This window comes from Glarea lozoyensis (assembly GCF_000409485.1).
Source record: "Glarea lozoyensis ATCC 20868 chromosome Unknown GLAREA5, whole genome shotgun sequence".
Classification (NCBI taxonomy): Eukaryota; Fungi; Ascomycota; class Leotiomycetes; order Helotiales; family Helotiaceae; genus Glarea; species Glarea lozoyensis.
In genome coordinates this window covers 854,494-870,966 of record NW_007361000.1, presented here as the reverse complement: position 1 = coordinate 870,966, position 16,473 = coordinate 854,494, and the positions used below count along the sequence as shown (strand labels likewise).

At 46.7% G+C, this 16,473-nt stretch overlaps 4 protein-coding genes across 4 annotated transcripts; 1 reads left to right on the top strand and 3 right to left on the bottom strand.

Moving 5' to 3' along the window:
* Positions 1 to 365: 365 nt before the first annotated feature.
* GLAREA_04481 (MFS general substrate transporter) lies at positions 366 to 2,517 on the bottom strand (the record flags this gene model as incomplete). The annotated part of the gene is made up of 4 exons (XM_008086858.1): positions 366 to 1,004; positions 1,066 to 1,549; positions 1,598 to 2,098; positions 2,144 to 2,517. 4 exons carry the CDS (start codon positions 2,515 to 2,517, stop codon positions 366 to 368), a joined length of 1,998 nt encoding a protein of 665 aa, XP_008085049.1.
* A 1,090-nt stretch (positions 2,518 to 3,607) lies between these two features.
* Positions 3,608 to 4,261, bottom strand: GLAREA_04480 (uncharacterized protein; the record flags this gene model as incomplete). Its single annotated transcript, XM_008086857.1, has 1 exon — positions 3,608 to 4,261. One exon carries the CDS (start codon positions 4,259 to 4,261, stop codon positions 3,608 to 3,610), a length of 654 nt encoding a protein of 217 aa, XP_008085048.1.
* A 718-nt stretch (positions 4,262 to 4,979) lies between these two features.
* On the bottom strand, positions 4,980 to 9,907 carry GLAREA_04479 (P-loop containing nucleoside triphosphate hydrolase; the record flags this gene model as incomplete). The annotated part of the gene is made up of 2 exons (XM_008086856.1): positions 4,980 to 9,769; positions 9,853 to 9,907. The coding sequence occupies 2 exons, from the start codon at positions 9,905 to 9,907 to the stop codon at positions 4,980 to 4,982; spliced, it is 4,845 nt and encodes a 1,614-aa protein (XP_008085047.1).
* A 4,905-nt stretch (positions 9,908 to 14,812) lies between these two features.
* Positions 14,813 to 16,225, top strand: GLAREA_04478 (Retrovirus zinc finger-like protein; the record flags this gene model as incomplete). The annotated part of the gene is made up of 9 exons (XM_008086855.1): positions 14,813 to 14,855; positions 15,175 to 15,194; positions 15,249 to 15,283; positions 15,340 to 15,353; positions 15,414 to 15,428; positions 15,481 to 15,524; positions 15,580 to 15,702; positions 15,757 to 15,972; positions 16,040 to 16,225. The coding sequence occupies 9 exons, from the start codon at positions 14,813 to 14,815 to the stop codon at positions 16,223 to 16,225; spliced, it is 696 nt and encodes a 231-aa protein (XP_008085046.1).
* Positions 16,226 to 16,473: the final 248 nt, after the last annotated feature.

Sequence of the window (16,473 nt, the reverse complement as noted above, 5' to 3'; positions counted from 1 at the left end):
ACATTCACAGACCGCACCAGCCCTCTCATGGCAAGCCGAATCCCACTCCTTTCATGTAAATGTCCAGATGTATCTTTGTAAAGCCCTTTACACCCAGCAATTTGCAATACAAACTCCGCAAATGTCAACCAATCTTCGCTAACCTCTTGCATAATAAGAAAATATCGTCGCCGTTGTCTTCTGTTTGACAACTTCCAAAATGTTCTTTATATCCATTCCATGCGCTGAAGCACTTCCTCATTTCGTGCGACAGGCTTGTTCTTATTCCCAAAAATCTTTGTGTCTCGAGACGATAGCAATGGAAATCGTCCATCTATCAGATCAACTTTATGACGAGCGAGGTGGTCGGTCAAATGGCTGAGGGTTCATATCCAGCCGTCTTGCCCGTCCATGACAGGACTGTCGTGATTGTGTCCATTGTCTGTTGTTTTCACCGGTAGGATGACGCGTCTTTCCTCCAAACACTTTATACACACCTCATAAACCATATCCTGAGCACTGTCATGTCCGGTGTATTCAGCGTGTTTTGGCGGCCAGTATGGCTCATTCTCCCAACTCCACCTTTGAAAATAGGTTACCTCACTACCACATGTTGCCGCGGTTCCGATACTGCTCTGACTAGGTTTGCTTGCGAGATTCCGAGAATGTTCTTCGCTAATTCGATCTCGATATTCGCCAGCACTCCGAGGAGGAGACTCTTGTGCCTCTTGATCAAAGAAGGGAGTTTCCGTCATTATTGGCGCTGTAGCTTTCTCTTCACCGCCTTGCATCTCTAAGCGCATAAATGGTAAGAAGGCAAGACTGACTGCAGCAAACGCAACACCGCAAAAGTAAACTTGCACATATGGGAAAGTCGAGTCGGTCATGCCCCTTGGAGTTTTCTGCACCGAGTTGTATACGGCAGACGTTATACCCAGACCTACTGACACTGATAGCCGGTAGGCCGTCTGAATTACACCTGCCGCTAATGAGGCCTGAGCGGGCATCTGCTTGTTGACGTAGAGCTGTAACAATATTAGCACATGCGCTCGAAATTGGGAGTTTGTAAGGTAGAAGAGTACGTACGTTAGAAACAATGAATTGAAAGTCCGCTCCAACCACAGTGAAGACCATTGCGGGGAATAGAAACTTCCAATATGATGTTTCTGGTCGTATGAAAACGAGAAGGAGCGCCCCAATTAGATAGCAAAACCCGCCTATAGCCATGATCATTCTCCCTGGAAGCCGGCTAACCAACGCTTGACCAATATAGCTCCAAGCAAATCCAGCAAGAGCTTGTGGAAGCATGTGAACCGCAATAAGCAATGGAGGAAGATGTTGAACTTCTTGCATGTAAAGTGGAATCCAGAACTGATTTGTGACGAATGACATGTAGCCAAACATTGTACAAAGTACACAAAGTGTATAGTTGGTGTTTTCCCATACAGCTGGGTCAAGTAAAGGATGGGCATGAAGCTTTTCCCAAAACGCAAAGCCTATTATAAACAGGATACCTAGAGTGAGTGTAGCAATTACGCGAGGAGATCTCCAACCCATTTCTGGTCCTTGTCTGAAAGAGGGTCAGCGAGTCTCTGGGTGGGAGTATTGACGTACGTACGTTAGTCCAGCTGTAAGCATGGCAAAGCCCACGACCGTGAGGATCGTTCCCAAATAATCGAATTGTTTGACTGCCATTCGGGGATCTCCAATTCGAGGAATAGACGGCATAGTCCAGACAGCAAGTGCTGTCATCACGAAGAAAAAAATCGAGATGACGATGAACGACGCTCTCCAGCTCCATATCCGGGTTGCAATTCCAGAGGAGATACTACCTATTATAAAGCCCAAAGGGTTACCGGCACCTAAAGCGCCTGCAGCCATGTTCCTTCGTTTGCCCTCCGGGTATGAGGCGAAAAGTGTACCAATCGCAGGTGGCGAAATAACAGCTGTACCTAGTCCCAACAATCCACAAAGAACATCCATAGCTATAGCACTGGGAGAGAATGCTGTGAGAAGCGAGAAGAAGCCAAGAAACGCCATGCCAGTGAGCAATTGTATCTTGCGACCGAATAGGTCAGCGGTCTTCCCAAAGAACAACATGAACGAGCCACTCGCGAGCCTGATAACGGTTATAAAATGATTGAAAAGGGAATGAACGGCCTACCCTATTGCAGCAGCTATCCACGTAATTTGCGAATCCGTCATATTGAGGTTTTCCCCAATAGCCACAGTATTGATTACAATAACTCCTTGGAGGAATGTAGTCGCTGCCGTGGCCATCATGACAGTGAACACAAAAATAGCCTCCTCAAAATTGTTTGCGAAATGTGCCGGTCTACCATTTGGATCTTGAGGCATGAGAGCTTGTGCCATGCTTACTTCGACATCGAGAGCTTCGTGCTTCCGATTCCTGACATTCGTCCCCAAAGCAAATGATGTGTATTCATTGTATTGTCGGATCTTCGGTTTCCGACGTTGATGGGTTCTATGCGTCATCCCCTGGGTGGTTCTTTCCATTCTTTCGGTGTCATCTGACATGGTTTTTGAATTCCCAGGCGTTCCTGCCCTGTCGTTGTGAAAGTCGAGAAGTGTGAGACTGCAACCGCCAATCGATTCAGGATGTGATGCGAATTCGTGTGAATACTGAAGAGTGTGAATGAAGTAGAGCGCGAGACAATCATGACAGAACCATGAACGAAGAATCGCTCCGAACACCTAGAATGGTGAAACGTTAATATCAGGATACAGATAAAGGCGAGCGCGTGCTTCCACACGTCGTCAGATTCTAGCCCACGTCGCAATGCAAGACGAAAGAACCAAAAAATTGGCGGGCAAATTTAGAACCTGTCTATACTGGAAATAATGGTTGTCAGACTGTTTCTCGTTCAAAGCAATGCTGGAGTCTAGGTTCCTAATTGGATGTGTTAGACAGTCGATAGTGAATGCTGAAATCTGGGCGATACGGAATAGGATATATGCGAATATTGAGAGGGCAGAAATGTCCTTTTGATGACTGACTGAGGGTGAAAAATGTTGTCTGGGCTAGCTTGCGTATATTTGATCGAAGAGTGAGCCACTGAGGTAAAAATTGGTGTGATGTGGAGAAATACTGCAGTCAGATCCGCGTCCGCAAAAGAAATTTGTAGAAATATACTTGGCTTGAGATGGATGTTATGTGAATCATGGGAAACCCCACGGATGACGGTACATGTAGCTATGACATGTTATCCACAACACTTGAGATGTGATTTCCACATGACGAACGTGTTCCCTTTTCAAGTGAAGACTATTTCACTGTCTGTGAGATCAGTTATGAACCGACCTTGCATTTGTACACAAAGACAAGATCCTCAAAATGATCGCTTAGAGCTGGTACTTCCAGCTAGGGCGAAGCCACCTCTAGCTTGCAATATTTTTAATGTTCTCCTGGGTTGGCAGAATTTGTCTGAAGAAAACCCCATCATTTCTGCATATGTCAGCAACACACGCTTATTCGGCTTGCGTGAAGGGTAGAATGGAGTGTGTTCCATCCATGATGCTGCAAGTGATGCTAAAAGAAGAAAAAAGAGAGCCTCGCATTCGAATATATCTCCTCAAAGGATGCAAGACTAGATTGCAACTAATGTATTCAATCAAAATGCTCATTAACGTGGTGAGCTACGGCGGCTTCATCTCCTTCAAAGTCACCGCAGACAGGACATTTAGAAGTCACCAAGGCTGGTGCAGATAGCGTCGTGGAATCCCCGTCGTTGATAACCGCATCGGTCTCCTCGGTACTCTTCTTTTTCCCCTTGCCTTTCTTCGCAGTTTTGACAACGACATAATCGGAAAGGGATAGCTCGTTTGAAGGAGGTTCGTCCGGCACATCTATGCGGTAGTCTCCATACTTGCGATGTGTAAAACCGCTCGGCATTGTGGTAGCAATACGAGATTCTCCAGATGATTCGCCATTTCTTCCAAGTCCACTCAACCCTTCTGCGCCTGCTTTCGCAGTTTCCTCACTGACAATCCTCTGAACGCGACCGACTCGGCCATCTCCTAGACGAACTTTGATACCTCGCGGATGGTTGCCGGACGTCAAGACCTCCACGACAGTACCTTGTACCTCACGACCAGTTGGTTGGTCCGGCTTCAGGACGATGGAGACCGATGCGCCTGGAAAGACCTGTTGAATGTTTGGGACATCCTTGAGATTTCTATCACGGTCAGAGAAGCCTCCCCGACGAGGTCCACGGTCACCCCGCCCCCGGCCAGACCGATTTGCATTTCGTGAAGAATTCATCTCGAGCGGTTGTGGTTGAGAAGTATTAAATCTGGCGCGAGTGACGATGTCGAGGTTCCTCTTATTCGTATTCGTATTCGTATAATCTCGGCTACTACTGTGAATATTGATCGTGATTTCACTCTCGCGGAGGACAAAATAAATGGTAGTCGAACCAGAATCGTTCTTCGACAAAGTTGACGAAACGTCGTAATTTAGTGGATTAAGCTAGAACCTTATAACTATTTCGTGAAGTGTATTAAGCAAATCAGACTTTTCAAGCTCTATTCGAAGTCGACTTGTAATCTAGTTTAGGTAGGTGACTGCCACTTATTTTGTGCTCTGCGAGACACTTTCACTTCGAGGCTTAATGTACGTTGTTTACTTGTTAGTGGCGAAAATAGTGCAATTATTTAGTTTTTGTTCAATATAGAATACCTTATTTTAAACGTTGATCAAGAGCGATCAGAACTGATAATATATATCTCCATTCTATCAGAACACTATTCGCAGTCCCCATGCCCCTCTAAACAAAAGAAATTACAGCTGATAGGAATGGTATAGGATAGTGTAATATAGAAACATGGGTATCATATACTCATACAAAAAGACCTCATCATCTCAAAACTAGATCCAAATAAACACCATGTAAATGCTTTCGCTTCTTTCACCAACCCAAATATTAGCACAACGCAACCACCAAAATTATGGCCTCAGAATTTCGGAGGCGTCATTAATCTCATTCACTTTCACTCCCACTTCCTCCGGAGCTTCCACCATTACTGAAATAACTTTGATCGATTTTAAATATCCATTCTACTTTCTCGCGCTCGCTTCGCGCCTTGAATAACCAGGTATTGTCAGTGCCGTAGACCGCGAATACTTTTTCTTCATCCCGTTCCCCGGCGCGGCCTCGATTGTTTGCACCGTCTCTCTTGAGTAGCTTTGCGATTTGAGGTTTATGGTCTACGCGTGAATTTCGTAGGGCAATCACGCAGACTTCCTCGCCGTCTGGAACGGAATGCATATGTAAATATGGCCGTCTCAATTCGACAAAACGACGTTCCCAGCGAGTGCTGTCAGCTGAAGGAGTGAGTAGGGTGCCGCCTTTGAGGATCTCGGGATTTTTGTGAACGAGGGAGATAGTAGCTAAGAGGTTTGGCGAGGCAGACGGCGCGGGAGGTGGCGTTGATACACCATTTGATGGTGGTTCGACATTTGCTGACCCGAGAATACTCGTCGTGGGGTCATGACATAGATGCCACAGGTTGAGGTATTTGTGAAGGAGTGTTTGTTGTTGCTTTGTCAATGGAGTTTCGACCAAATTTCTTTCGGCTGATTGTGCCTCCACGACATCTCTCTCAGGAAATGTGACTTTGGCGAGGACCGGTTTAGCTGCCTCAATATCTGCAATTCGCTGTTTCCGCCTCCTGGCTGCGATGTAATCTCGAATCAGAGATACACCTCTCGGTGCCCAATTTGTCAATCCCTCTTCACCCTTTACGTAGTCATTATTGGTGCTCATCCGCCAAAGATCCCCAGCACGTTTGACTGGCCGAGGCCGAACCGAAACTGAAAAGATGCCACTCATTGAGTGTACTATACGCACGCTCTGCCATAACGAGGCGAACATAGATGTAGAACGAATATGCGAGCGCGGAAGGATCTGCGAGCAGACATTCATCGAAAAGGTCATCGGCTCAGCCAGTTTATTAGAAGTTATGTCCCAAAATACAGACATTTGGACCTTATATTTGTCTGCGGTAACGCGGTCAAGTAGCAATGAAGCATGAGCACTTGAGTCCCATTGGCCAATCATCGTCACCGTAGTCGTTCCGTTAGGATTTGCTGCAATGATAGGTTTTGACACTATCTTCAACGGTATTTCTGGGGTGGGGGAGCCCAAGTCTGGTGTTTTGCCGACATGGTCAATCAGCTGTACTTTGCCAACGCGCAGATTCCCCGTCTCATTCCATGGCAAAGCTTCACCGGAACTATGCGTGAGGTTGATAAGAATCCGCCTCTGAAGTCCTTGGTGTAACTGAAAGGACCCTTTATCAAGATCGCTTGTCTGAATAATTTCAACAGGAAGATAGTCTCCGTTTTCCGCCAGTTCAAGGATTTGCACACGAGAAAAAACATCGTGCTTTTCTTCAGTAAAGAACTGTGATTCGGCGATACGAGCACTCTTGCGCTTCTTAGTAGGACGGGGTGGATGATCCTGCATATCGTCCCAGCTAAGTAATTTATCTAAATGCATAGAAGAGACTTTAGAGAATATCGCAACGCGTAAAGAGACGTTCATCGGACCAAACATAGGTACACTCATGCTGTGGACACTTTCAAAACGGATAGGCCCTTCGTCGAAGTCTTTTATCATTTGTGTTGTCGTGACGCCACCATCTTCAGATATGCCAGGCAGGAATAATTGGGCATGGACATCAGTGCCTTCTCTCTCCGCAAAGCCGATCATGTCGTGCATTACGACATTAAACTTTAGCGTGCTAGAGGGCGCTCGAGCTGAAGATGGTTCTAGCGACAATTTGATGATACCGATGGCATGCGACGTGTAAGGAGAAACCACGTCAAGACTGAAGTCCTGCACACGGCTTTCGAAGACAGCAGCTAGTGGGACATCTACATCGCCAATATGGGTATACTGAGGCATGCACGTCTCCACAAAAGGGTTGTCCAAACGAAAGTGTTGCAAGTACTCTGGGCGATCCATGTATTGATGCATTTGCCGCATGAGCCTCACTCTGTCCTGCAGTTTCTGTAGACTCCAAAGGTGTACCACACTGCTCCTATAGTCGATCACACGAACAGCAATGCAGGGCTTCTTTGCGTCCTCCAGGAACAAATCATCCCCTTCTCCCGATATTCCGTTCAACACCATGTCGTATGACGAGCAAAGTTCATGGCCAACATCAACAATCGCAAATTGAAAGACGACAGATTCGTCCATTTCTTGACTCATAACTTGAGCTTCTTTGAGATTTGCTGCAGACTGCAATACGGCCTCGGCCATACGGACGTATCTTCGACCCCTCCAGTGGTCCGTCACTCTTTTGGCGATCGAAATTTCTTGCTCGGTCAATGGTGCAGGGCCATCCAGCTGGACTTTTTTGTTGGGACTTATCTGTTGGAGACGTTCCTCAAACTCTTTCCTCTGGGCTTCTAGCTGCAAGAGCATGTCCTCTTTCACTTCTCGTAAACTCTCTTCCATCCGGGCCTTTTCTTTTTTAATCTCCTCTACCTCGACATTTGCAGCTTCGGCAGATTTGAGTTGCTCTTGATAATCCTCCTTTTGCTTGTCCAACTGTACTTGCATCTCCTCTCGCACCTCCCGCATTTTGTCCTCAACCTCGCCTTGTTTAGGCGTCGATGGCATCGTGAGCGCAGTGTCAAGCGAGAAATTGTCCAGCGTCCCATTTGACAAATATTTCTCTCGCACAGGATATGAGGTGACCGAATCAAGATCGTCATCCAATTCTCTGTTCGCCCGTTCCGCTCGCACCTTCTGCACATCCTCAAATAGCAGGTTAAGCTCTTCATCACTAAGGCCAGTGATCTTGTGTTCAGTTCCAAGTATAGCACTAGCAGCTTCTCGCCGGGCAAAAGACCAGTCTGAATCTCCCCCTTGTTGGGGCATTGGGGAATCGGGCCTGCTCCCATCCCAGTCTGCCTCAGAGGTAGCCTTACTAAATGTTCTGGAGTGGCCTGGTCTGGGGCTAGGGGATGGAGAGGCTTTGTCGTAATCCTGTAGCTGATTTGCAAGCACCGAATGTCGTAATGAGCTCTCTGCTCTTTCCGCGCGGGCTTCCATAGGATGGTTGAACCGGAAAATATGAAAATCGCCCAGAATTACTCGATAACCGCTTCTCAGTCTTCTCGGTTCCACGATACGCTTCCCATTGACCATTACTGCGGCCCCTTCCTTGGGCAAGAGTGTTACCACATTGTCAACATTTTCGAAAGAGCAGTGCTCTTCCAATATCCGAGACCCATTGAGACGAATTTCCGCAGCTTGCTCAGCGTTTGCATCAACGTTACCAACAGTTGTTGTACCTGGTTTCAGATTATACACCAAGCACTCGGCCAGTAATGGATCATCCGACAAGTTGACCAGATGCGGCATCTTTTTGGGTGTGTGTAACCCAACAAAGCCTTTTTCTATGCTAATACCTAATTCCTCTAGAGCAGCTTCCCGTTCTTTGTGAATTTCTTCCGTCTTCTGAAGCTTTTGCTCCCAGGTCTGGTTCAGGTCGGAGTAGAGCTTCTCGCTCTGGTTGAGCTGCTCTGCAATTTCCGCTTTGGAAACCTTTGTGACTGTTCCATCTGGTGCTACAATACTGACAATTTGCTTGTCCAACGGTGTTCCTTCGGCATAGACCTCCTCCGTGGCCCCTCCGCCGCCACTTAGTTTACTTCGGAGGCTTGCCAATTCTTCCTTGAGCTCGCGTATCATTCGGGCATTTGCATCCTCGTTCACGACCGCGTGGTTCTTAATTCGCTTAGCGCTGTCTGCATATCTCAACGTGCTCAAGGTCTCATCAAAGTTGATGTCCGCCGGACTGATAGCTGCTATCATAGCTGTCATACTGTTTCCACCGAGAGAATCCTTCAAAAGCCAGGTGAGAACACTGTCACGATAAGGCACTTGGTTCGTAGCTTTCCCTTTCTTTTTTTTCCCCTCAGAAAGATCCGCTAGCGCGGCTATAACTCGACCCAGTGTTGAGAGAGACCTGTTAATCTCAGCACCTTCCTTCAATCGTGCCCCGGTTGCGCCAGTAGAATTTGCACGTTCGGATCCAGCAAGATCAACAAGACTGATCTTTGCAACCTTTTCCATAGCCAGGTTTGTTTCCACGTCATGTTTCTTCTGCGTGAGAGTAAGAGTAAATACGGCATGACTTCGACTACTTGTTTCATTCATATTCGTAGCAGCAACCGTACGAGCTTTGTTTCCTTCATCCATCAAATTCTCAATTTCGTTGAAGCTACTCACCACCAACTTCGCCAGATCTTCCACATACGGCCCAGTAGATGGATGTTCGCGGACCTTGAGATTGCCCTTGGTTGAAGGATTTAACAAATCTCGAACACGCTCATTGTAAATTTCCAAGTAGGATACCTCCACTGTACAGCGGTGGTTCTTGTCCTCTTGCAGGGTCCCAATTCGTTCGAACATGTCCTGGCAAATTTTGGGGATAACTCCTGCTTCCGGACCATAGCCCATCATCGAATAAGATTTGCCAGATCCCGTTTGTCCGTATGCGAAAATACAATTGTTATATCCCTGAAATGCGTTGTCCAACAAGGGTTTCCCGAGGTCATTGTGCAAATTGTCCTGTCCAGCATAATTCGAGTCGGACTTGTCGAAGGACCAGTACGATCTGTCGAATGCAAAAACTTTCTGACCTCCGTCTTTCCCAGCTTTCCCATTCCGAGCTTCAAATTCTGGGGGCGGTGTCAGGACCGTCTGGGCGTCTTTCATTTGCACGATACATTTTGCTCCACGGTCAATTTCTGAGGATGAAGGTTAGCATCCTTTCGTTCGCTCAGTCGAACCAAGATCCAAGCAGTTATGCTGATCATGGGAACATAATTACCTCTTCCATTGAAGGGCCGCACCCGCACCACCACCTTGATGTTCCCTCCCGCCATGTTTGCCCTCCTTGTATGCTCTGTTGAATATCCGTGCCACTCCCTTCTAATGTCCTCCAGAACTCCGTTGTTACTATGCAAATTGACTCGAACTCAGCGGCTCTGAAATACCGCAGGACGAACCATCTGGTAAACGAGCTACGCTGGCAGGTCAAGCTTCGGGACTCTCCTGATATATTTTTCCTCCTCGAGAATGTTATTGGGCTGCAAAACGAAGAGGGTGGTAGTTGCGACCCTGTTCTTGTTCCTGTCGGCTCTTGCAAGATATTTAGTTTAAAACCCAAGCCGGTGGTAGTGGTCGCACGGATAATCCACCTTGTACTGTATGTTCGGACTAATGATGTGAGGATATTTTGGTGAATGAATGTATTAAAAGTCGGTCGCGTCGTCAATATTATTATTATCCGCGTCTCCTGGGCTTAACGTCTTGAAATGAAATGGTGGCCCGTGCTGTCCTGCAAGCCCAGAGTGCGGAGTGTAAACAACATAAACTAGGACTCCCTAGCAATAAATAAGATGAAACATCATAGAAGATCACGTGTAGTGAGATAAAAGGTAAGTTTTATTGCACATCGGAGTAATTTTATCAAAAGCCACATATAAACCCCTAAGGGGTCAAGCCAAGCCTCCCGTCTCTGTCAAAGTGTCAAAACTTTCCGGATTGGCAAATGACATTCATTTTCCGACACTACACACTTCAATAATTGTCTTCTAAATTCCGAACCTTTCAACTTATTGTCATTCGTTTCTTGCTTCCGCTATTTATCAATTGCGCGGTGCACAGCTCTGTATATTCCTGCGTCCGGATATTCTTACGGTATCCCTCATACCGGCGAAAGTGCATTTCATAGATAAATATATGCACCTAGAAGAGTTTGGGTTGATGCCATAAAGGGAAGATATCTGGGGAAGCTGTTCAAACCTTGTTTGTAAACTATCTGCAGGTGTTTCCTTGGTTTATGTCCCACCAGAGTCATTACTTGATGCCTGTAGATCATATCCTTCGGAAACCAATCATCTCATTTCCAGGCGAATTGGAGGTCAAGCTATTGACCTTATATTCATCGGTCAGAGAAAACCGAGACTGTTTCTCCCGGACAGTTTCCCACCGTTCAACAAAAAGCATCTTACTTAGATCTAAATCTAGATGTTGCAAGCGATGTGGTAATAGCATGATGTTGAATATCAAAATATCAGTCGACGATACATTGAGAGCATGACTGTTGTTATATGGGCAACCACAAAACTTCTCCAAAACCGAGGCCCATAATTAGAGGCCACTTTTCGCATAAAGTTAAGAATTTTTCAAGAAGTCCAGCAAGAAGTAATGTAGTGAGTTTTCTTTCTAGCAGAAAAGTGTGAGCTAACATCACGACCTGCAGGTAAGTGTCAAGAAATTTAGTTCCAATTATTGGAAACAAATACGTTGTTTTCAACGGAATTGCCTATTCATATTCCATCCTAGGAACCACAAGGCCGAAATTGACGCTTTACATCTCTAAGCGCCTTTTCGAGCAGAAAATCTGGGATCTTGTTACCCAATCAAATATGCCTGGCTGTGCAAGAAACACTGTAGCTAAGAAAGAAGTCGAGATCTGGACGCGAGCCTTCCAGAGTCACTGCGAAACAGGACAAGCTTTCCGGAACTTATCACCAATCCATGAATTCCGCGGACTCTGCCTATGCTTCACCGAATGGAGTCGAGAAGAAAGACAGCTGCATTGGCTCTGAGTATCTTGTTCCGAGACTTAGAGAAGCGAAGGTTGCCCATGAGCTTATAATCCGAGATCGTACACGCAGAGGACGCGGATGGTACAAAATGTCCTGTTTGCTGTCAGTCCTGGGCTCAAATAGTGGGAATCAGTAACATGAGAAGCGAGTTCAGGTCGCATGAAGCTGATATCTTTTTGAACCCGGAATGATGGCTAAAGAAATAGCGAAGAGTCCAAGGACGTGACAGCTCTCGCAGAAGCTATATACATCTGCCATTCTTGAGTACACTCGTATCCGTTTGCTTGGACAGTTTGTGTCAGATAATGAACGCTCTCAGTCTCTTTTTGCGGCAGGCGGAGTTTCTTAACTTGGCCTTTCAATTTTGTGGCGCGACCGCTATTTTTTTGTCTGCTTTCTGTGGCCAGCTGGCATCGCCAGTCTATAAGCTCTCCAGAATGGACTTCAACATATATGTCCTCCTACTTTCTGAAATCGGTAAAATTGACTAGCGTGTAGTCCTCGCGGGCTCGATGCGCTTGAATGCTTCAAGTGAGGAGATAATAGGAGCAATTGCAAACTGGCTAGGTTCACCGCCGGTGCCTAACTGCTATACAATTCCGAGAGTTGACGATATGCCCATGATGCTGGAAATCGAGATGTACATTTCTCTATCAGCCCTTTCTTTGCGATGCTTTTGTCTTGAGTCTGCGGACTGCAACCTTGCTGTTGGTTCCAAACTACTTTCCGTGATTGGTTCACCAAACCGTGGCCTTCAATGCTGGGAGAGCTCTAGGAATGGTTGTTGAGATTTGAAGTTGGCATAACATGCTACTAGGACGAAGACACTTTGTTCATACTTAGAATTCTAAGAGGTAGTCTCCAGCCCAAATGTGCTAAGTCCTTCGGAGGCAAATCATGGTGTCTCGCTTATCAAGGTGCACTTATACCACATGCCCAACACGCCAACTTCCAGCGGAACGATAAGAGGCAATGGCGCTAAGCTCATACGATCTTCGTATGATTTCCGTCAATTACCTAGCATTAGATCAGCGCACTTTCTTAGCGGCAGTATGAGGCTTTCAGCTCTTGTTTTAGATTGAGCTAATCGCCAAGCTCCTTCAGCTATACTTGGTGTTCATGACGGGATATGCCTTCCTGGACTGCTTGAACCAACGTTAGGAGACCTGAAGTATAGTCTAATATTGTATACGTCCCGGCAGCTTCCCGATCTTGCTCCGGAACATGAAGTCCGGAATCTGGGGATCCCACATTGGAACGCACATATATGGATGTAAACCCCACCACTACCTATGCGACATTTCTCCACCATTCCAATTGTTTCCCAATAACAATGCTGTCCGACGTCTCTCTTGTCTTGCCTGACGCGGAACGCATCGAGAATCCGGAGTGAGAATCGCCTTCTAGCACTTCAGCCGTTCGTCTCCCGCTGCAGATATGAAGACGCACCCACACCATCACTTGAAGCCCGCTTCTTATATCACATCTTGCATCTTCCCTCCAGGCCTCACCGTCCATAGGTGCAGAAAATATGCCGAGAATGAGGGGTACTTTTAGGATCTCCAGCAGAGGCTTCTCGTCTGCTTTCAATTCTGCCTCCGGGGTGGCTATCCGCTGGCCCGAGGGGAAGTATATTGCTGGTGATATGATCAAAAGCATGCAGGTGATTTGGCTGTGCTATGGTCTTAGAAACATTATGATCTCCATATTCTCTCGTAACCGTTTTGCTTTTTAATATCAGCAAAACATGGACTGAAGGAGTTCCCGAACGGCAATCACCCACAGTATTATGGAGCCGGGATGAGATTTCCAGATCCTCTCTCACCAAGATAATAGACATTACTAAGTACAGAAATCGAGAAGTGATCTTGAAGCTACTGAGACCAAGGCCAGTCTGCACGTGATAGGTCACATGACCAGAACCTCGATATTTCGAAGGATTCGTTTCCCTGCTCGCATCAAGTATAACTGGGTGTTTTATAGTTCGTCTCTTAAAATCCAATCAGTGGTACGCTAGAATCCGGATGCATTCACCAACGGATACTCCCAGACGGGAGAGGGTGCAGTGAAAGGTTCCGCCCGTTACAGAGCACCGCATGGAGCAATATCGTCGTCCTATACCGAGCACGAGAATCTGCAACACCTGCTTGATCGCCAGATGTAATAGTGATATATTACCTGCATGGTATTATCTCACAAAGCAGGCTGCAAAGTCTCGGCTGAGCATGTAATACGTGAAAAGGGAAGGTAAGTGCCACGTCTCTTCCATGAGGAGGCCAAACATGCGGCCTCGGAAGGCAGTCTGCAAGGAACCGTGGGGGAGGGAGTGTAAAATATAAGGGATGCAAGATGAAGTTGTACGAGTCGCAAGATCCTCGTCATCCCGGGAAATGCTCAGTTGGCACCTAAGAGCGCATACGCTACCAGCTCATCTCTACATGACAGTTGGTGGTACGAGGACAAACACCGGTAAGGATAGTTAGGCCGCATTATAATAAGAGTCGTCCTAGATTAATGTATAGGTTTCTAAAAGCCGAAAAGGGAGATGCGAGAAGGGGTGGTGGTTGATCGCTGGCAAGCGAGGAGGTGAATTTGTATCGGGTTAGGATAATATTCCGACATATTATTAGCAACTGCTTCACCTACCAAACGCAGACCCTGATCATTGAATAGTTGCAAATACTGTATCATAATTCACTTAAATATCATATAACCCTAGTTCTTAGTCTATCAGACCGCCTCCTCCTACCTAACACTGCCAGCGACGGGAGCGGCTACACCCCGGCGGTCGGTAACTCTTGCCCCACTCGCTTGCTCAATTTTTGGGCCACAGACCTTTTCTTCCGAGCAGGATATATTTCTTGCTTCCTTCCAACTCTCGAATCTCCAACACAATCACAATCTTCGAAAATCCTAGATTCTTCGCAGATTTCTATTTTCGACATATCTTCTGTACGCTGTACAGATACTCTTTCTCTTATTACACTTCATAAACAAAGTATGTTTAGATCCTCTTTCATCTCAAATAAACAAACCCCACCTTGACATTGGTCTCCCCGCCAAAACGACCTTCATCACTGGCTTTCTGACCGATGCGAGCCCCGAGAATTTCACCATTGATCTCTTACTGACAACTCAACTACACAGAAGAAAACCACTTTTTCTATCAGCAAGATGGACTCTTACGGTGGAGGACAAGCACGCGGATGCTACAACTGTGAGTGTTTTGCGAAAATTCTCACCTTCATTCCACACACCGCCCCTACGAACCCCTCGAAAGCATCGACAAGCAGCACGCGTCTGCCAGTTAAAAATTTGCAAGGGCTTAGACTCTGAAAACCAATAGCCCTTTGCAGACCGCTCCTAGTTACGATCCACAATACGAGTGGCGGTCTGCCAATTTTCAACGCAGAGTCAACATATGTGGCAGAAAGCTCACACGCTGCACAATCTCTGCGGTCTCCCTACGCATAGTTAACCCCCTGACTCATTTCACACAATACATTGCTGGGGTGTAAGCTGATTCTGAAACCTAGGTGGTGATGCTTCTCACCAGGTACGAGACCGGGAGCTGGAACTGAAAGGTTCTCCATATTAACAAGAATTATAGGCCAGAGACTGCCCAACCAGAGGCCCTGCCAAGTGGTAAGTCGCACTCTACTGTATTATGTGAGAGAGATTTGTGCTAATACATGGAACAGCTACAACTGCGGTGGTGAGTGACGACGAATGAACTTTTGATGATGCGCGAGACTGATGTTGACGATGAATATAGGCGAGGGACACATGAGTATGCTGAATATTGGTACCGATTTGGGAACCGATTGCTCACATCGTCATAGGCCGTGAATGCCCTGAGGGACCAAAGGACAAGACCTGTTACAAGGTAAATAATAATTGCTTAAGAGTCTTAGTTTCTATGTTAACTCTATTGACTCTAGTGCGGTCAACCTGGTCACATCTCCCGCGATTGCACCAACCCAGCTTCTGAGGGAGCTGGACGTGGTGGTGGTGGTGGTGGTGGGTTTGGTGGACAAGGTGGTGGCAACCAGGAATGCTACAAGGTTGGTTTAGTTGACTCGAGGAACCATGATCAGAAATTGATGTACAATACGTAGTGTTCCAAGATCGGCCACATTGCAAGAAACTGCCCTGAGGCTGGTGGCTACGGAGGTGGCGGTGGTGGATATGGAGGTCAACAAGGTGGTGGTTACGGAGGTGGTCAAGGTGGCTTTGGCGGTCGTCAAGGTGGACAGACCTGCTACTCCTGTGGCGGCTATGGCCATATGTCAAGAGACTGCACTCAGGGACAAAAATGCTACAACTGTGGCGAGGTTGGTCACTTGAGCCGTAGGTCGCCCATACTCCTTGCCTTCGAGAGTAACGACTAACTTTTCTTAGGTGATTGCCCATCAGAGACTAGCAGCGAGCGCACTTGCTACAAGTGCAAGCAGCCTGGTCACGTTCAGGCTCAATGCCCAAACTAAAATCGCTCTCTTACCATACAACAAACGAAGTGCCAAGCCTTACACCTCGCTATATCGAGATTTGACTTTCTACACTTCCGAGAAGATGCTATGCGAATGACGAGACAAGATACGAAACCCAGGGCCTCTGGATGGGTGATGGCTTTCAGACATACAGTTGATTTGAGGATTTGCGGCGACACGATACGACCATACGATACGGCCTTCTTTGTATAAATGTACGCGACTTAGTATCACGATTTCTTTATTTTATCCACTCCACATTTTCACTCATAAAAAATCTACACGACATTGGGAGTTGCGCTTGCGTTGTCCTTATTACCTATGTTTCCGACTTTCACCAAACCG